At 55.1% G+C, this 20,708-nt stretch overlaps 1 protein-coding gene across 1 annotated transcript in view; it reads right to left on the bottom strand.

Annotated features, from left to right (window-relative positions):
* Positions 1-784: 784 nt before the first annotated feature.
* The window catches only part of CDHR2 (cadherin related family member 2), a 47,898-nt gene continuing 27,974 nt past the window's right edge, over positions 785-20,708 (bottom strand). The window contains exons 13-32 of the mRNA XM_055285075.2: positions 20,029-20,184; positions 19,785-19,946; positions 19,484-19,545; positions 18,971-19,214; positions 15,707-15,946; positions 12,393-12,462; positions 11,637-12,242; positions 10,334-10,405; positions 9,501-9,550; positions 7,243-7,394; positions 6,988-7,096; positions 6,810-6,898; positions 6,277-6,345; positions 6,094-6,171; positions 5,939-5,999; positions 5,738-5,862; positions 5,102-5,215; positions 4,942-5,022; positions 3,822-3,879; positions 785-1,071 (exon numbers count right to left, since the gene is read on the bottom strand). Of these exons, the coding sequence (XP_055141050.1) occupies positions 931-1,071; positions 3,822-3,879; positions 4,942-5,022; positions 5,102-5,215; positions 5,738-5,862; positions 5,939-5,999; positions 6,094-6,171; positions 6,277-6,345; positions 6,810-6,898; positions 6,988-7,096; positions 7,243-7,394; positions 9,501-9,550; positions 10,334-10,405; positions 11,637-12,242; positions 12,393-12,462; positions 15,707-15,946; positions 18,971-19,214; positions 19,484-19,545; positions 19,785-19,946; positions 20,029-20,184 (2,739 nt within the window). The 3' untranslated portion in view covers positions 785-930. The remainder of the gene's footprint in view (positions 1,072-3,821; positions 3,880-4,941; positions 5,023-5,101; positions 5,216-5,737; positions 5,863-5,938; positions 6,000-6,093; positions 6,172-6,276; positions 6,346-6,809; positions 6,899-6,987; positions 7,097-7,242; positions 7,395-9,500; positions 9,551-10,333; positions 10,406-11,636; positions 12,243-12,392; positions 12,463-15,706; positions 15,947-18,970; positions 19,215-19,483; positions 19,546-19,784; positions 19,947-20,028; positions 20,185-20,708) is intronic.

Raw genomic sequence — 20,708 nt, 5'->3', positions numbered from 1 at the left:
GAACCCGGCCAGCCCTGACGCCCCACTGTCCCCTCACAGCCCTCAGCTCTACTCCCGGTCACACTGGGCGACCACGGGGACCTGCTCAGCACCCTCGCCTCCCACCCCCTGAGAGCCGGGGCAGGCTCCTGAGATGTCTAGACTGGTGCGCTGCGGTGTCCGGTGGGGCCAGATCCCCAGAACAGGGAGAGACTGCACGCAAGTCTGAGTGGCAGAAGCTTCAAGTGGATGAGGATCGGTGTGTGAGACCCGCGAGTGGGGACGGCTCTGAATGTGAGGCCTCGGGCGGCACGTGAGGTAGAACGAGTGTGAGTGTCTCCACGCAGTGGCTGGCCCCGTGGCCGGGGCGTCTCTTGCATGCTGTTGGTGGTCCTTCCCCAGTTCCTATCTCCCACCCGCCCGGTTCCAGCCCCATCCCCTCTCCCACTGAGTCACAGGTTTGAGATTCCCAGAAAGGCCAAAGACAGCTGCAGGAAGTACCCTGGGGGCTCAGCTGAGAGAGAGAGAGTCACAGAAAGGCCAGAGGGTCTCAGGAAGGTCTGGAGGTCACAGCTGGGCTCACAGAAGCTCTTAGGCCCTGGCGTCCTGGGTGACAGCTGTTCTTGGGTTGGGGACAGGACAGAGAGCTCATTCTATAACCACAGTTGTCTTTTAAAGGCCACCCTCTCCAGCCCCTTGTCCCCCCTGTGCTGTGAGCCCCACAAGTCCCTTGTGACCATTCAGTGTCCCATCCCCACCCCTCCAGCCGCAGTTTTTGGCTACAAACTGTCACAGTATACATTGGTAATAAAATATTTCCCCAACCCGTCTGCCGTGATTGGCCAAAAGCAGGAGGCAGGGCAGTGTCATATATTTTCATCTCCAGGGAGACGGGTGCAGTTAGGGTGTGGTGGGGCCTCTTCGAGGGGGGCCAGAAGAGTGGCGGCCCCGTCACAGGTCCGTGGTGTCCAGGCCAGCGTTGGTATAGGACGGCCCCTCCAGCTGTCCACTCGCGCCTGCCTGCCGTTCTAACAGGACCACACTCAGGGGCTCTGGATCTGGCTCTGGTGGTGTGTGCGGTGGCCTGTGCTCCTGCAGGGAGAGGGAGAGGAGGTGTGAAGGGCAAGGTAAGGTGGGGCGAGTGCCCCAGGCCCTAGGGGAGTGGATGGGCTTCAAGCTCAGGACCAGTGGTTCCTTGGCAGGGGTCCCACCCTGCCCCTCCCGGGGCCTCTGGTCCAGGCTGTGTCCCAGAGGTGGCCCTGGCTAATGGTGATGCAGATTAGGGGAGTGGGAGGGTGCGGCCTGGGGGGTCCACTCTGGCCTTTGCCCTGCCTACCAACACTGCGGCACTCTGCTGTTCAGCCCAGTTCCAAATAATGCCAGGCCCTGTGTCCTGTGCCGAGGAGCCGGCCCAGCTCAGTTCCTGCCCCCTGCACCCCATGGCAGGCACCGTGTGGGTTGAGGTCCATCCATTACCTCAACCACCCACTGAAACCCTCTGAGGGAGGGAACATGTCCTCTCTTCACAGATATGGAAACTGAGGCTTAGAGAGGTCTACTGGTGAAGAGGGGGCGGACCACTGGTCTTGCTGGTTCAAAAGCGTGTCCATGATGTGACACTGCCCTGGTTGAATTTGACGTCTCTTTTTGCTGCCCTCAGAGGGACACTGCCCACAGGCTGGTCCCACCTGCAGTTCATCATGGCACACACTCATCTCTCCTGCCCTTCCTCTTCCACCTCCCCATGCGACATGCTGTGCACGTGCACACATACACATACCCTCCTGTGGAACAGCCAGGCCCCCAAGCTCAGCTGCTCTGCTACAGAGACACCTACAGGGCCAGAGCCCCAGCCACCACCACCCTCCCCAGGGCACTCCAAGGGCTTTTTCCAGACTGGGGCTGTTCTGGTCCCTAGTAAACAGTGGAACATCTGAGGGGCCCCAGAGGGGCTAAGCATTCTGCATGTGTTCCTCAGAGCCCTCAAGACAGACCCCGAGTGGAAAGCTGCAGGCTCAGTGCCACCCACGATAACATGACCTGGTGCCAGAGTCCAAAGACCTGGGTTCTGGTCTGCTCTTGCCCTGCACGCTGTCCCACTTTGAGCAAGTCAGCACCCCTCTCTGGATGTCAATTTCCTTGCTGGTTACTTGGGGAGGTTAGAGTGATAATCTCTCCAGCCACTCACACCTACCACACAGATGTGTGGAGCTTAGACAAGTCAGGGCATCAAGAGATTCCTGGGAAAAGGATCCACCCGCGCCACCCCAGCCATGGGAGAGCAGGCGGCAGACAGCGCCCAAGAAGGCCCCATGCCCCGTGGGCCTGCCCAGAGACCCGCAAGACTCACTGCTGCAAGAGGGAGGGTGGAGCCTTGGGCAGCTTCTCAGAAATATAGCAATCCCCTGCCCTCCCAGGACAAAATCTGAGCAATTTTCTGGCTTTGAAGACTTTCTGTGACTTGTCCCCACACCCTCTCCAGACCCTTCTCCTACTTCCCTGCCCCTTCCCAGTCCACAGATCCAGCCACACCTCAGGGGGTCCTTCACTCCACTCCCTGGGGTTTGGAGCAGCATCAGCCTCTGCCACAGGCCATGCACTCCAGCAGACAAGACTGTTCCTTTGCCTCAGTTGCCCAGACATGTTCATTAGAGTTTTGGCCACTAACCATCTCCTAGCATCTACCCAGAGGCCTCCACCGCTGCCTGGCTGCCTGCATTACCACCCACACAGCCATACCTGGGGGCCTGTCCGGAGGCTTCTGTGCTAGATTCCCTGCACCTGTTCTACCTGGGCCCCTGTGCAACATTCTACCATTTTAAAGACCAAGAGAGGTTTTGGTTGACCAAATCTTTCCATGTAAGGACTCCTCAGGGAAAACAAATTCTGAACCATGAAGTCAGGCTGGGAGCCCCTAGTGGGCAGGGACCCGGCCAAGCCCATAACCCAGACTGGGGGAAAATGTGGGTGGATCCCCCGCAACACCACACACACAACCTCCGACTATCATGGCTCCAATGGGCCTTAAGCGTCTCCTCCAGAGGTGGCTTTCAAAGTGGGAAGGAGAGAGGGCAGTTCCTTCTGTTTCCAGAGAGCCGCCCCTCCATGTGCAGGACCCACCCCACACTCAGCCCGCTGACCCGCTCCAGCCGTGTCCACAATGCCTGCACCTTAGCACCCCCTGAGCAGCTTTTACAACAGGTCCATGCCCAGGCTCCACGTGGGCCATCAGAATCAGAACTCTTGGTCTTTAAAATGCTAGAATGTTGCACCCATGGACCTGGGCGTGACCTGGGGCATCAGTATTTTTCAAGAGCTCCTGAGGTGCTTTTACGCAGCAGGCCAGTCTATGAACACTTGATCTCAGCCAACCAACTCACCTGTTTAACAGATGGCAGTACTGTTGTTTATTTGAACCCATCTTCTCTCCTTTGCTAGACTATGCTCATTCACCTTTGGATCTCCTTTCCCACCCCCAGCTGGCTTTCCTATAACGGCCATAAAGGGCTGGAAGCAGATTGGTGAGCACTTGTTTGTGCCAAATGGTTCTTATGCCTGCCCTTATTTAATCCTCACAGTGGCTCTGCGTGGTTGATGTTCCCATCCCTATTTACAGGTGAAAAAACTGAGAAGCAGAGGCAAGAAGTCTCTCAGGGTCACACAGTGAACCAGTGGAGGAGCAGGAATTGGACCCCATTCCAAAGCCACAGGGCTTCCTGGGGCCTGGTGCAGAGAAGCAGAACTGCCCATGTCAGTAGCACATCCCTTGAGCTCTGTCCTGAACCCCTCCACAGAAGAACCCAAGTTGGAATCTCCAGGCACCAATTTATCCCCCATCTTGCCTTGATTTCCTGACTGTTCTTGTCCACATCCACAGAGTTGTCATCCAGGGAGTTGATGCTGTAAGAAAGGTGATGGAGCTCAGGTATTGGCAGGCCCAGTCCTCCCTTACTGTGCCCAAGAACCACCACCTCCATCACCACCATCACCATCACCACGACTACCACCATCATCACCATCACCACCACCACCGTCATCACAACTACCACCCTCACCACCATCACCATCACCTTAACGCCAACATCATCACCACCACCACCATCATTGTCATCATCACCATGATCACGACCATCACCATCACTACCATCACCATCACCTCACCACCACCACCACGATAACTGCCACCACTACCATGACCACCACCATCACCATTGCCATCACCATCACTCACCACCACTACCATCACCACCGTCACCATCACCTCAACACCAACACCGTCCTCACCACCATCATCATTGTCATCACCACCATCACCACCGTCACCATTGCTACCATTGCTATCACCTCACCACCATCATCACCACCACAACTACCACCACTACCATGACCACCACCATCACCATTGTCATCACCATGACCATCAACACCATCACTGCCACCACCAACACCATCCTCATCACCATCACCACCAACACCATCACCATCACCGTCACTACCTGTACCACCACCATCACCACTGCCATCACCATCAACACCATCACTGCCACCACCAACAACACCATCCTCATCACCATCACCACCAACACCATCACCATCACCGTCACTACCTGTACCACCACCATCACCACTGCCATCACCATCAACACCATCACTGCCACCACCAACAACACCATCCTCATCACCATCACCACCAACACCATCACCATCACCGTCACTACCTGTACCACCACCATCACCATTGTCATCACCATCACCATCACTGCCACCAACAACACCATCCTCATCACCATCACCACCAACACCATCACCATCACCGTCACTACCTGTACCACCACCATCACCATTGTCATCACCATGACCATCAACACCATCACTGCCACCAACAACACCATCCTCATCACCATGTGGTCACTACCTGTACCACCACCACCACCTAGCCTGGCTGTGAGGGGCACGGCTCACCTGACAGAGTCCAAGTCACTGGAGGGAGAGAGGTACTCCAAGCCCAGGTCTTTGTTGGGGAGGTTCAGCATGGGGTTGGCTCTGGAGAGAAAGCCTGGTCAAGTTGCCTGGCCCTCAGCCCCCCACCAGGCCTCTTACCTACCCTTTGACCCCTGCTCACCGCTCAGTGTTGTACATGTTAGTCCCTGGGATGGCGGGGGCTGAGGGCATCACCCCTGCTGCTGTCTTCCTGGCCTCCTTGGCAGCCTTCATAGCTCGAAGCTTCCGGCTGTAGCTGTGGGGAACCGGAAGAGGGGTCACACAGTTGCTGCACACCTATTGTGTCCCCAGTGGAGGCCCTGAGCATGTGGCTTCATAAGATCCTGGGAGGTGAGTGTTAGCTCTATTTTACAGAGGGTAGAAGTAAGAGCCAGACAAGGCAAGTGATTTGCTGAAGGTCAAATAGCCAGTGACAAGGCTTGAAGTCAAACCCAGATACGGCTGCTGAGTCTATACATGCTGGAAAAAGCAGCAGCATCTATTAAATGCATAGTGTGTGCCAGACGCCTCGCTGGGTGTGAGATGCATGTTACTTCCTTGAGTGCACTGAGGAATCTAGTGTCATGCCCATTCACAGATGAGGAAACTGAGGCTCAGGGAGGGGAGGTGACTCACCCAAGATCTCGCACTGGGTCACTGGGGAGTGAATGCATGTATACCTGTGCCTAAGCCCCAGCTCTTTCTACCCCCGCCCCCCAATGTCTTGGGTGGTGGGAGAGGGTGAAGGTTGGAGACACGGGGGCAATGGGAGCCGCACCTCTTCCGCACACACACGAAGGCCGTGGTCATGATCACAAGGACCAGCAGCAAAGCCACTCCCAATCCTATGATGACGTTGATGAGCTGATTCGGCAGGTCTGACTCCTGGCTCTCCTGGGAGCCCTGGAGAAAGACGAGTGTGAGGGAGGCTGTGGGGTCCCGGCAGCCCCACCTGCTGCCCCGCCCTGCCCGCGCTCACCAGCACCACCAGCCCCAGCTGCAGCAGCTGCGTCAGCGAGTCCTGATCATTCCGGATCATCCTGGCCACAGAACTCCACTTAGGCCTGAGGGACCTTGGCACACCCCAGGCTTCCTGCTCACCCTCACACCTGCCCCAAGGGCAGCCCCACTCACACGCTCAGCTCATCAAGGGTCAGGGCCGACCCATTGGGGAAGACAAAGTAGGCATCGAGGTAGGAGTGAGGTCGGGCCCTGGAGGGGGACAGAGTTAAAGAGTCAGGAGCCTGGATCACCCATAGGCCCCTCCTGCTACCGCTTCTCCCCCTCACCCCCACCCCCAGGCCTCTGGGCACTCACCGAGCTGCAGAATCTATGTCCTGAATGTCCACAATGTATACGGTAGTCCTGGTTGCCTGGGTAAGAGCCCTGCAAAGGAGGCAGATGTCACAGAGGCCTGGGGTCTTAGCCTGGGCCTGTGGCCAGGGCTGTGCCAGTGGTATTAAGAATTGTGTGAGTGAGAAAGGGCACCTCCTCTGGACAGCTCTGTTGGCTGAGTAGGTAGCATCTCTGTGAAAATTGCAAAAGGAAATCCCTTCCTCTGGGGCTGGGCTAATGGCTTAGCAAGCAGAGTGCTTAGTGGAGGCAGTGCACAGCCTTCACAACTGTACATGGCAGCCTTGTTCCAAGGCCTCCCTCTGCCCTTGGCTGGGTATGGGCTTCTGGGGACATGCGAGAACGCGGTGCAGGTTAAAGTACAGGGTTAAAGACAGGGACAAGGTCAAATGTGGGTCAGGAACAGGACTGAGAGACATCCCATCCAGGTTTTGTTGGGGACCAGGCTCCTACACCCTGTTCTTCCTACCGCTCCCTCCGGGGCTCCCCAGACCTACGCATTAATTGCCTGTCTGTTGGCGCCCACCTCCTCCTTTGGTGTGGAGAACTGCAGCCGCGAGCGGTAACTCTGGTCCACGGTGAAGAGCTGGGAAGGGGGTGTGCAGGAGATGAGGCACCAGGGACCCTGGGGGCTGGCAGAGGGCGTTGGGGGCTGGAGGTGGGACCGGCACTCACATTCAGGGTGGTGGAGGCTTCCAGGAAAGGACCCACGGAAGGTCTGTCCGTGGCCTGGACTGTCACTTGGTAGGTGCCTTGGAGAGTGGAGTCAAGGCTGGTCACTGGCCTGTGGAAGGCGGGGGTGCAGGTCAGTCTTGGAACCCGGGCTGAATCCTCAGGAGCCTTGTAACCTCCAGGATGGGGGACTTGCTGCCTGAAAGTTCCTAGCGGGCCCCTCCCCGCAACCTCCCTCCTGGGGCCGCCCACAGTTACTGAATGCTCCCGGTGAACACGTCGGCCTCGGAGGAGGTGAAGATCCAGAAGACACCCTGGAGAGGGATGGTGGCCCCGTCCTTAGAGATGAAGTCCACTCGGAGGATGGAGAACAGGATGACGCCATTGTCCCCTGAATCATCGTCTCTGGCCTGGGAGCAAGAGTGGACAATATCTGGTGGCCTGGCCAGGCCAGGCATCCCTCCACCCCAGCAGGGATCAGAGGCAAGGGTGGCCTGGGAGGCTGGTCCTCAACGTCTCTATCTGCCATCCCCATGCTGCCCCGAATAAGCAAGTGGTTTCAAAAAACAGTGTGCCTGCTCTGCAAATCCAGATTTGGACAAGTCCCTGCCCCTGTTCCCCAACTCTAAACAGATCACTGCCCTAAGTCCCTCACGTGTGGAAAGCCTGCCCTGCTCCCCCCACACCCCTCCACTGCCATACTCTCTCTCACACACACACACACACTCACACACACATTCTCACCCTCTCACACACACACGCACACTGTCACACACACTGTCCCTGTCACACACACACTCTCACCCTAACACACTCACACTTACACACACACGTGCACACACACGCACACACACTCATACCCTCACACACCCTCACACACACTTATCCTCTCACACGCTCACATACACTCACACACCTTCTCACACTCACACACTTATCCTGACACACACACTCACATACACTCACACCCTCACTCATGCACTCACCTTCACACAATTCAATTCACACACATTCACACACTGGCACAGTCAGACACACATACACACACACCCACAATCACATACTTATACATACCCACACACTGTCACACATATTCACACTCACCCTTATACACATGCACACACAGTCACACTTAGACACACACTGGCACACACACTGGTGTGCACACACACACAGCGATGCTCAGATTTCCTAAGCACCTCCCCTGGGATCCCTCGTTTCCGTGCGGGGAGTACCAATTCCCCTAGTGGACCATGAAGCTGGTTGGGGAGGGGACACAAGCATTTTTATTCATTCTAGTGCCTTTTAGAGAGAAATTTAACCAGCACACAGAGCTTCGAGTTCACCAACGTTACTGTTAAGGATAGGCCAACACCAGTGCTTAAGTCTTAAAAAGGAGTCTATTTAAAGAAAATTGCCGTGGCTAAACTCATGACATTAGAACCAAATTGGCAGAAGATTGGGAAGCTGTCTTAAGGCCTGAAAGTCACACAGTCACTGTCTCTAGCATGAACTTCAACCTAGAGAGGGAGAATTACTAACCCCATTTTACAAGAGGAAGCTGAGGCTCCGAGAGACCCTGTCCTTACACTCAGCTCTAAGTGGGGGAAGGCCAGCTCCATCCACTCTTGTACCCATCTCCTTTCCACAGCATAGGGAATGGCACCCACATGCCACCTTCTGGGAACTGCTAGCTTCTTGTTGAACAGGGAAACGGAGTCCCAGAGAGGGTAGGCAGCTCTCCAGGTCAGTAAGAAGCCCAGCCAGGCCCAGCCCTCGGTGGTGTGGGAGGCCTCATCCCCACACGGCATGGCCACCACCCCTAATAAACTTGCCCACATCCAACACCATAAACAGCTGAAAGCCTTTTCATGACTTGGCTCCGATAATTTTTTTTTTTTTTTTTTTTTGAGACAGAGTTTCACTCTTGTCGCCCAGGCTGGAGTGCAATGGCGCGATCTCAACTCACCACAACCTCCGTCTCTCAGGTTCAAGTGACTCTCCTGCCTCAGCCTCCCAAGTAGCTGGGATTATAGGCATGCACCACCACACCTAGCTAATTTTGTATTTTTTAGTAGAGACGGGGTTTCTCCATGTTGGTCAGGCTGGTCGCAAACTCCCGACCTCAGGTGATCCACCTGCCTTGGCCTCCCAAAGTGCTGGGATTACAGGCTTGAGCCACCGCGCCCAGCTGGCTCTGAGAATTATTTAATGACAAGGCACTGGCTTAATTTACAATTAGCTATGAGTTCTCCGTATTACTCAAGAATTCTGGTATAGTAAGAAATATCTAGACTGCAAGTGGTATTTACGGTCATGACATTTTTATGAATGCTACATTTATCACAGTAAAGTTTGATTACATTGATTAGACAGGTGTTGGTTTCCCTTCTGGGGTTTTCTTTTTCATGTCTTGGAGCCCATGTATTTTCTTTCTACCATGAAAGGCCTGAAGGCCTCAGCCCTGTGTCCCCTGGGGCTCATGTGACCAACAAAGGCTGGAGCCAAGAACTTACCCGGACAGAAGCCACCTCCCGGTTGGGTAGCACAAGTTCAGGGATGATCACTGCAGGTGTGAACGGGAACGCGGTCAGCAGGGTCGGGACACTGCCCAGCTGGACCAAGGCTGGCCACGAGCGCAGCTCAGGGCTCATCCCCCTAAACCTGCCCTCAACCTCTCTACCAAAAGAGACCCCCCATTACAGCCACCACTGGGCCAGTAGTTAGCAAGTCATCCACCTCCCATTGTCACAGGTGAGGTCACAGGCCCACAGGACCATGGGGAAATGGAGGCCCAGAGAGGGAAGGCCTGGCCCAGGGCCAGACATTAGGTCGGGCAGAGCTGAATGAAAACTCCAGTGTTGGCTGGGCGTGGTGGTTCACGCCTATAATCCCAGCACTTTGGGAGGCCAAGGCGGGCAGATCACTTGAGGGCAGGAGTTCGAGACCAGCCTGGCCAACACGATGAAACCCCGTCTCTACTAAAAATACAAAAATTAGCCAGGCGTGGTAGCACCTGCCTGTAGTCCCAGCTACTCGGGAGGCTGAGGCATGAGAATTGCTTGAACCTGGGAGGCGGAGGTTGCAGTGAGCCGAGATCGTACCATTGCACTCCAGTCTGGGCAATAGAGCAAGACTCCGTCTCAAAAAAAAAAAAAAAAAAAAAAGAAAGAAAAAAGAAAAAAAAAACTCCAATGTCCTCTCCTATTGCAGCCCTAGGAAGAGGCAGGATTGGAGGCCTTCCCCCCTTTCTAAAGGCCCCCCCGGGGTCCAAGGAGGGTCTGTCAGGGTTGCTCAAAGGTGGCCTCATGGAGCAGGGGTATGGTGTGTGAACGGGGTTGCTGCTTACCGAAAGTCTTATCCTCAGGCAGAAAATAGGGTGCATTGTCATTCACGTCCTCAATGGTAATGAGGAGGCTTCCTAGGAGACAAGGTCAGCTGGCTTTGTCTCTGGGCAAGAGCTTGACCCAAAGAGCCTGGGCCTCAACCCCGTGCCCCGCAACCTCAACCCCGTGCCCCGCAGCCTCAACCCCGTGCCCCGCAGCCTCAACCCCGTGCCCCGCAGCCTCAACCCTGTGCCTTGTAGCCTCAACCCCGTGCCCCGCAACCTCAACCCCGTGCCCCGCAGCCTCAACCCCGTGCCCCGCAGCCTCAACCCCGTGCCCCGCAACCTCAACCCCGTGCCCCGCAACCTCAACCCCGTGCCCCGCAGCCTCAACCCCGTGCCCCGCAACCTCAACCCCGTGCCCCGCAGCCTCAACCCCGTGCCCCGCAGCCTCAACCCCGTGCCCCACAGCCTCAACCCCGTGCCCCGCAGCCTCAACCCTGTGCCTTGTAGCCTCAACCCCGTGCCCCGCAGCCTCAACCCCGTGCCCCGCAGCCTCAACCCCATGCCCTGCAGTCTCTCTCCCATGTGTTCCCCATGCTCAGTCCCCTTCCTTGCTCCTGACCCAGAATGCCTGCTCAGTCTTCTCTGGCCTGTGTGGGTAGGAGTATCATCCCAGACCTCGGAGTGGATAAGCAGCTTGTCAAAGTCACACAGCAATAGTGCTGGGCCAGGATTGGGCCCAGCCTAGGTAGATCTCACCTATGACATTATACTGACACATTCTAACTATATAAGCTCGTTGTTTAAATGCCCACTTTCTGCCTCAGTTTCATCATCTATAAAATTGGATAGGGACCACCTACCCCATGGGTTGTGTGGAAGTGCAAAAATTCTTACAAGGTCCCTGGTTTAGTTCTTGGCTGTCATAAGGACTCAATATATGCTAGTTGTTAATGTGGTTATTATTGCTATTTGGTGTCAGAAGTGGGATACAAGCACACATCTGGCTCTGCAGTGTCATCTTTCTTTCACAGCATCTTGTAAAATAATGGCATTAATTTGATGCTACTGCATGCCAGGCACTGCAATAAGTGCCATACATCCGTGTTCTCATTGAATCTTCACAGCCAACCCTACTGCCCAACTCCACTGGACAGATGGAGAAACTGAAGCTTGGAGAGGGTTTGGGACTTTCCCAGTATTTGCAGCTGGAAAGGGCTGGAGTTCAGATCTGAGCCCAGACCTTGTGAGTTCCAGCCCAGGGCTCCGTCCCACAGCCCCTAAGCTGTGGCCTGCCAAGCCCTGCAAGGACAGGCTGCCTTACCATTGTTGCTGTAGGCCTCGAAGCCGGGGTCCGTGGCTAGGTCACAGGCCCGCACAACCAGCGTGACCAGGTCACAGGCCTCATAGTCAATGGCTTTGCTCTGGTTGATGTACACAGAGCCGTTGGCTGCCACTGAGAACCAGCTCCAGCACAGGCTACCCACATCGACCCCAGCCTTGGTGCAGAGAATGTTCACAAGCTGTATCTCCAGCTGGGAGCTGGTGTCCACATCCGAGGCAACCACCACAGCCACCTGGCCGTGCTGTGAGCCATTCTCAGCCACACGGATGCCCTGGAGTGAGGCTACATCCAGGGTGGGGGGATTGTCGTTCACATCTTCCACATTCACGCGGACGTCTACTATGGTCTCACCCCCCTGGGGGTCTGGGTTCTCGGCACTCACTGTCAAGTGGAAGACGGGCTGTGTCTCATAGTCCAGGCTCACGTCTGGGGGCAGCCGGAAGTAGCCCTCAGCCCACCCAGCCCCCAGCACCAAGCCTCGGATCATGAAGTAGTTGGCACCACTCCCTGACAGGCTGAAGCTGATGCGGTTGTTGGCTTCCGTCTGGTCTGCATCCCAGGCCTTCAGCACGCCCACTAGCACTCCTGTGGACAAGGGGCAGAGCTCGGAAGGACTCCTGGCCCCGCCATCGGAAGCCTCCTCTGCCCTCGCCTATCTCGGAACTCCATGTCCACCCTGACAAAGCCACACTGGGCCCCAGCCCCAGTGTCTCTCCTGGCCCAGGGAGCACGTACCTGGATCCTCCTCCTTCACCGTAAAGTTGTAGCTGGACTGATTGAAGATGGGCAGGTTATCATTGATGTCCTGCAGGCAGAGACAGGTCTGAGTCCCCGGGATCCCATCTCACCCTCCCCAGGGCCAATCTGAGAAACCAATAATCCCTGTGCTGCGAGGCACGGACTCTGCTAGTGCCTCAGACCTCACTGCCCACTTCCCAGATGAGGAAACAGGCTCTGAGAGGAGGGAACTTGCCCAGGGCACACACCTGGGGTTCGGGGACCTACAGTGGGACCTTGATCTTCCATATCCATCCTCAGGAAGCCCTGCTTGCTTCCTGTTTCTCTGACCACAGCTCAGAACTTGTTCTAGACCCTGCTTTCTGGAAGCACAGTTCTGGGATCCCACCTGCGGCCCTGCCTGGCCCAGCTTGACTCCCATCTCTCGGATTTATTGTGTTGGCACCAATACCATGTCCACAAAGGCTCCAAGGCCCACACTTTCCCTTGTCCCCTCCTACCCCTGTCCCTCCTGCACACAACGGAGCCCACGACACCAGCTCTGTGCTCAGTCACAGCTGGGCTCCGGGGACCTGCAGAAGCTTAGACCTGCTCCTGCCTCAGACACCAGCTGTTTTTGGCTGTCACCTCTGTGGCCAGCCCTAGCCCACTGGGCACAGCTGGAGCCCTGCAACTACTGTCACAGCCTGGAGGTGACTCCACCCTCCCCTGTGTCCCCTAACACTGGCATGTGCTTGGGGGATGCCCTGAGCACTCCAGCCCTTCCCGGGTTTGTGGGTCACATAACAGGTGTTTGTTTTTCTTTTTTTTTTTTTTTTTTTTTGAGACGGAGTCTGGCTCTGTTGCCCAGGCTGGAGTGCGGTGGCGCCATCTCCGCTCACTGCAAACTCCGCCTCCTGGGTTCACGCCATTCTCCTGCCTCAGCCTCCCGAGTACCTGGGACTACAGGCGCCCACCAACATGCCCAGCTAATTTTTTGTATTTTTAGTAGAGATGGGGTTTCACCGTGTTAGCCAGGATGGTCTCGATCTCCTGACCTCGTAATCCACCCGCCTCGGCCTCCCAAAGTGCTGGGATTACAGGCGTGAGCCACCGTGCCCAGCCAACAGGTGTTTGTTTTTCTGAATAACCCTAGAATCAACATTTGGAAGACAACATTCTTGCACCTTAGCTAGATGTCTTTTCTGCTGCTAATTTCCCAGAAATGACATCACTGGCTCCACGCACAAGACCAGCTGCATTCTCAAGGTCACCCTAACTCACAGGAGTGGCTAAGAGCACTGAGTCACATCTTGCTCCACCTCTGCCTCATGTGTGACCTTGACCTCTCTGGACCTCAGTGTCCTCATCTGCAAAATGGGGTAGTAGTCCCCACTAATAGGGCAATTGTGAGGACTGCTCACAGGGGTGAAGAAACCTGTTCACTCAGGAAATGAAGTTCTCTCTTTGCAGCCCTCCCACCCCAAGGACAACCAGCAAGTCCTCATTCTGCTTTGGTTTCTTGATTTCTGAGGTCTCACTCTCTGATCCTTGTGTGAAAATGGCACATCCCAATCCAGGGGACACAGGGCTGCTATGTGCAGTGGTGCAGGCTGTGCACTGCACAACCCTATGGGGTGCCATCCACATCACAGACACGGCAGAGGTGCACATTTGTTACAATACTGTTCCAGAGGAAGGTGCCTTGTGGGCTGGTGGCAGCTTTAGAACCAGACAGATTGGAGTCAAAACCCCATTTTGTGACCCCCAGGCAAGGTACTGAACCTCTCTGTGCCTCAGTTTCTTTTTTTGAGACAGGGTCTTGCTCTGTCTCACAGGCTGGATTGCAGTGGCATGATCATAGCTCACTGCAGCCTCAACCTCCTGGGCTGAAATGGTCCACCTGCCTCAGCCTTCCAAGTAGCTGGGACTTCAGGTACATGCCACCATGCCTGGCTAATTTTTTATTTTTGTAGAGATGGGGTCTCACTATGTTGCCCAGTCCAGTCTCGAACTCCTGGGCTCAAGCAATCCTCTCACCTTGGCCTCCCAAAGTACCGAGGTTTTTGGCATGAGCCACCGCACCCAGGCCTGCCTTGGTTGCTCGATCAATAAAATGGTAATAAGCCGGGCTCAGTGACGTCTGCCTGTAATCCCAGCATTTTGCGAGGCTGAGTTGAGAGGATCGCTTGAGGCCAACAGTTCAAAATTGGCCTGGACAAAAGTGAGACTCTGTTTCTATGAAAAATAAATTTTAAAAATTAGCCAAATTAGCCAGGCATGGTGGCAAGCATCTTTAGTCTTAGCTACTTAGGAGGCCAAGGCGGGTGGATCGCTTGAGCTCGGGAGTTCAAGACCAGCCTGGGCAACATGGAAAAACCCCGTCTCTATAAAAACAAAAAAATTAACCAGGCATGGTGGCATGTGCCTACAGTCCCAATTACTCCGGAGGCTGAGGCAGGAGGATTGCTTGAGCCTGGGAGGTTGAGTCTGCAGTGAGCCATGATGGCACTATTGCACTCCAGCCTGGGTGACAAAGGGAGACCCTGTCTCAAAAATAAATAAATCAATAGATAAATAAATAAAAACATTCGGCCAGGCGCGGTGGCTCACGCCTGTAATCCCAGCACTTTGGGAGGCCGAGGCGGGCGGATCACGAGGTCAGGAGATCGAGACCATCCTGGGTAACACGGTGAAACCCCGTCTCTACTAAAAATACAAAAAATTAGCCGGGCATGTTGGCGGGCGCCTGTTGTCCCAGCTACTCGGGAGGCTGAGGCAGGAGAATGGCGTGAACCCGGGAGGCGGAGCTTGCAGTGAGCCGAGATTGCGCCACTGCACTCCAGCCTGGGGGACAAAGACGCCGTCTCAAAACAAAAAAAAAGGAAAAAGAAAGATAAATAAATAAAAACAAAATGATAATAACCAGCCCGACCTTGGGGGATGCCCTGATGTGCAGTAGACACCAGCAATGCTGATTTTCACCCGTTCCCTTTGCTTTTCAATAGTGGCAGGGAGACAGGAGGGTTTCAGGTGGGACTTTGTGAGTGACAATTAGAGCTGATATTTACTGATACTGTCTATAGGTCAGGCACTCTACCAAGCACTTTCCATTCATTAACTCACTTAATCTTTAACCTTTTTCACTCCCATTTTATAGACAAGGAGCCTGAGTGCCTAGGGAGGTTGAGTAATTGCCTGGGGCCATACCAGAGAGTGGGATTGTAACACAGGCAGGCTGGCTGCAGAGGGCAGAAGTGTGACTCAAGCTGGAGGGGCTGGCCATCGGCTTGGGAACCCCCCGGGCCCATCCTGGCTAAGCCAGGCCTTACCTCCACAGTGATGGTGACGTTGACCTTGGTGCTGAGGACAGGCTCACCGCAGTCGGATACAAGTACTGTCAGCACAATGCGGCCCCCCAGGGCGGGGTCGATGGCCTCTCTGTCCAGGGGCCCCAGGTTTCTGAGGAGCCCTGTGTCAGGGTCCAAGGAGAAGTTGTGGCTGTAGGGGCCAGGCAGCAGGCTGAAGAGCAGACGGCTGTTGTTGGTGCCCGGCTCATCATTGTCGTGGGCCTGTGCAGGTAAGCGAGGGTTGGCCATCGGCCATCGGCATTCCCAGCCCCCAGCCCCTCCAATGCAGCCGGACCCTCCTCTCCAGCACTGGCCCACGCAGGCAGTAATCAGGCCTGGAGCCAGTGGGCCCATCTCCCAGCCCCAGTTTCCCATCTAAGAGGCTCAGGTCAGCAGTTTGCAAGAGCTTCTGAGATCTTCAGCGCTGAGGCCATTCTTTCATCTCACAAACGGCCACTGTGGACCCGTGTGCCCAGCTCCGTTCCAGGTGCAAAGAAAGGATAGAGCCGTCATCAAGACAGGCCCTTTTGCTACTGTTATTCTAGCAGGAAGGGACACAGGGGGGCAGGAAATTGTAGACATTCAAAGAAAGTTTTAAACTCATAAGTGTGAAGTCCAGCAAGATTCTCATTTTCTCATAATGACTATCTCAGTGCTATATACATATTTTTTCTTTTTTCTTTTTTCTTTCATACAGTTTCGCTCTTGTTGCCCAGGCTGGAGTGCAATGGTGCGATCTCTCTTGCTCCCTGCAAACTCCTCCTCCTGGGTTCAAGCAATTCTTCTGCCTCAGCCTCCTAAGTAGCTGGGATTACAGGCACCCGCCACCATACCAGGCTAATTTTTTGTATTTTTTAGTAGAGATGGGGTTTCACCATGTTGGCCAGGCTGGTCTTGAACTCCTAACCTCAGATGATCTACCCGCCTCAGCTTCCCAAAGTGCTGGGATTACATACAGGCATGAGCCACCATGTCTGGCCTTTCTTTTGTTTTATTTTATTTTGTTTTGTTTTCTCTTTTTTTTTCCTTTTTTTTTTTTCGAGGTGGAGTCTCGCTCTGTTGCCCAGAGTGGAGTGCAGTGGCATGATCTCAGCTCACTGCAGCTTCCAATTCCTGGATTCAAGTGATTCTCCTGCCTCAGCCTCCCAAGTAGCTGGGATTACAGGCATGCACCACCACACCCAGCTAATTTTTGTAATTTTAGTAGAGATGGGGTTTCGCTATGTTGGCCAGGCTGGTTTCGAACTCCTGACCTCAAGTGATCCACCCACCTCGGCCTCCCAAAGTGCTGGGATTACAGGTGTGAGCCAACATGCCCGGCCGTCAGTGCTATATGTTTTAAATAGCTGATTCTTCACCCACTTTGTATGTCTGTGAGTGCATGTGTGAGTGTGTGTGTGTGTGTGTCAGTGTGTGTGTGTGTTTGTGTGTGTGTGTGTTCCTGCCCTGCCAGGGCCCTGAAGGCATGCTTGGTTTGTCTTTGGGGTGAACTAGCGTGGATAACACAGCGGGTTCCTCTGTGCTGCCAGGCCTTTGCAGGTTCTGTTCCCTCACCCCGATGCCCCCCACACCTTCCCTGCCTGACTCCAGGCCAGGTTGGCGCTTTCTCTGGGCCTCAACATAGCACAGGTGACACCGCTGGGTGACTGTCTGACGCCCTCTTCCTAACTGGGAGCTGCTTGGGGCAGGAATGGTGGTGGGCTCATCTCTGAGGACCCAGGGCCCAGCCAAAGACTGGGTAAGTGCTCAGCAAACGTGGCCTTGAATCCAGAGTGGGACCACTCTGACTCAACCAATTCTTTCCTTCCTCCCAGCGGGTCTCCACCTTCAGCTCCTCCATTTCATTCTGCTGGGAACTTGTTTATTACATGTATCCTTTGAAAGCAGCTGGAGATGTTTTTGTTTTTTCCAGAAGCCTGATCCTGTCTGCTCATGCCTTGGTGCCCTGAACTCAGGCCAGTTAATTCATCAAGTGCTTCCTGGGGCTCACGCTGGGCACCACAGTTACATCAGCCGAACGGAAATGCTCCTGCCCCAAGGAGCTCACAGACCAGGGGAGAAGTGCCAAGCAGGAAGGAGGAAAGGCCAAGGCTTCAGGGCCAGAGAGGTCTGGGCTGCAGCCCCAGCGCCATCATTTACTGGCTGTGTAACCACAGAAAATCACTTAACCTTTCTGAGCCTGTTGTCTCCTGCGAAATGGAAACTATTAGACCACCTGCTTCAAAAGCTGGTCAAGAGATCAGGGATAGGAACACGCTCTGGAAACTACACAGTCCTGGGAAGATGGGAGGACTCTGTGGCCACCAGATTGTCACTCTGAGGACCTGGTTTCTCACTTCTCACAAGATGCCTCAGGGGCAAAGCTTCCGAACTCCTCAGGACGAGGGAGGAATCTCCTCCCTGGTGTTTCTCTGGAGCCACAAGTGGGTTTTTATCTCATGAACTCTGTGAATCTGGCCACTGATCTCATTTCCCTTTTTGCTTTGGCCACCATGAAGCTCAGATCAGAATTTGCAGCTCGCCGGGCGCGGTGGCTCACGCTTGTAATCCCAGCACTTTGGGAGGCCGAGGCGGGCGGATCACGAGGTCAGGAGATTGAGACCATGGTGAAACCCCGTCTCTACTAAAAATACAAAAAATTAGCCGGGCGTGGTGGCGGGCGCCTGTAGTCCCAGCTACTCGGAGAGGCTGAGGCAGGAGAATGGCGTGAACCTGGGAGGCGGAGCTTGCAGTGAGCCGAGATCGCGCCACTGCACTCCAGCCTGGGCGACAGAGCAAGACTCCGTCTCAAAAAAAAAAAAAAAAAAAAAAAGAATTTGCAGCTCACTCCAAGCAATTCTGTAGCCCTGGGTTCTAATTTTACCTTTGTGCCCTTTAACGAATGCCATCTTTATTTTCTCTTTTTTCTTATTTCCTTCATATTTTAATCTTACTATTTATCTAAGCCACCTCAAGTCCTTTTTGGAGTGGGGCAGGTGGGTAAATAAAAAAGAAGTGTATGTTTTTGAGGGATTGCTCTGTGGCAGGCCCCGTGCTGAGCTCCTCACACAAGTCATTAAATTATTCCCCAATGACCCTGAGAGTAAGGCTATAATTTTCTTCATTTCCTGAGAAGAAACAGAGACTCTGAATGACTGTCTCAGAGCCACACGGCGGAGCCCCGACTTTACCCGGGGCCAGCATGCCCACAGAGCAGGCTTGGTCCCCTCCCCCAGCCTCACCCACCAGGTCCAGGCAGGCTCACACCTGGATGGTCACGGAGACATTGCCCTCCTCCTCCTGGACGAAGATGTTGTAGGAGCCGCTAACCACGGGCGCGTTGTCGTTGATGTCCAGCAGGTGGATCTGCAGTGTGGTGGAGGAGGACAGGTTCCCGCCGTCTGTGGCTTGCAGCGTCAGGTAGTACACGGCCTGGCTCTCCCGGTCCAGCAGCTCACCGTTCCTCACCGTCACCGTCCCTGAGACGGGATCCACTTGGAAGAGGTCTGCCCTGCTCAGAGGGGCCAGGTTCAGCAAATAGAGACACAGGATGCCCATTTCAGCGTGAATTTCAGATATACAACAACAAATATTTCAGCATATCCCATGCAGTCTATGCAACATATTCATCATTTTAAAAAATCATTCCTTGTTTATCTGAAATTGAAATGTAACTGAGTGCCTTCGGTCTTCCCCAGCTATTCTATCTCAGCAGAGAGGCAGAGAGGTGGGCCTGGGCCCTGCTCACCCACTTGCCCACGGCCCACCCTGAGCCCTTACCCATTTCCGGGGAGCAGGCTGTAGGTAATTTGGCCCCACGCGCCCGTGTCTGGGTCCGTGGCCTGTGAGGCAGAGACACGGCAGGGTGCTGTGTGGAGGCGATGCACGCACCGCCACCCATGCAACTGGTGGGGACAGAGCTGTTGTGCTTCCTGACACCAAGGGAGAATCCTCAGCACACTCAGATTCACTCGTGGCCACCCCCATCTCACACATACACACACTCACACACACTCTCACACTCACACATGCATGCCCGCTTGCTGGGACCCCAGAGCCCCACTGTGTCCACATCACTCACGTGGATGCTGTCGGTGACCACAGAGCCGGTGGCGCTGTGCTCCGGCACCGTGAGGACGTACAAGCTCTGGGGAAATGTGGGCCTGTGGTCATTAATGTCTCTAAGGTGGATGGTCACCATGGCGATGGAGAAGTTCTGGCTGACGGAGTCTGTGGCCACAACCTGGGGGCAGGGGAGGAGGCAGCAGCTGTGGAGCCCAAGTGCCCCTCGGCTTCTGCCCCCGGCACCCCAGAGCAGCCCTCACCTGCACCGCCATCACCGTCTGCCTCTCGTAGTCCACCAGCGCGGACACTCTCACCAGCACCTGAACGGAGGCTGAGCCCGCTGCCCGCTCCGGGGAGACGCTGAAGGCTTCTGCGTCGGGGCCCGCCAGTGACAACAGGAAGGTGCCATTGCTGCCCTGTAAAGGTGGGCTGTCTAGCAGGGACCTGTCCCCCTGCTCTGCCCACCTGCATCTTCCCCCAGTCCCCAGGCTCCTATCTCTGGACGCCCCGCCTGATGAGGTCCCATGGAAGGGGGCTCTCAAAAGACCGCGAGAGAGGGTGCAGGAGGCTGGGCTGGTCACCAGTCCCTGCAAATGTGGGCTCCGTAGAAGACAGCTCCCTAGGCACTGTGGGTCCCAGGCCTGGGCTGGAGCCTGGACACACACCCCTCACTCCAGTCAACTGTCCCTCCCACCCACCCTTCACATCCCCCACCCCCAACCCCCACAGCAACACCAAACACCACTCACACCCTACGTCACCCCACTGGCCAGTGCCACCCTTCTGGCCAACCTAACCCTGCCCGACGCTGTCCTCCACGCAACATTCCCACCCCCTCAGTATCACCTAACACCACACACCCTCCAGAGTTACTCATCCTCCAGTGCCACCATGTTACCCGCCTCTCACTGCAGCCTCCACTTAAGAGTGCCCTCCCATG

The sequence above is a fragment of the Symphalangus syndactylus genome, chromosome 7, assembly GCF_028878055.3.
Source record: "Symphalangus syndactylus isolate Jambi chromosome 7, NHGRI_mSymSyn1-v2.1_pri, whole genome shotgun sequence".
NCBI lineage: Eukaryota > Metazoa > Chordata > Mammalia > Primates > Hylobatidae > Symphalangus > Symphalangus syndactylus.
Note: the sequence above shows the minus strand (reverse complement) of the source record. Positions and strands in the feature narration are given on the sequence as shown.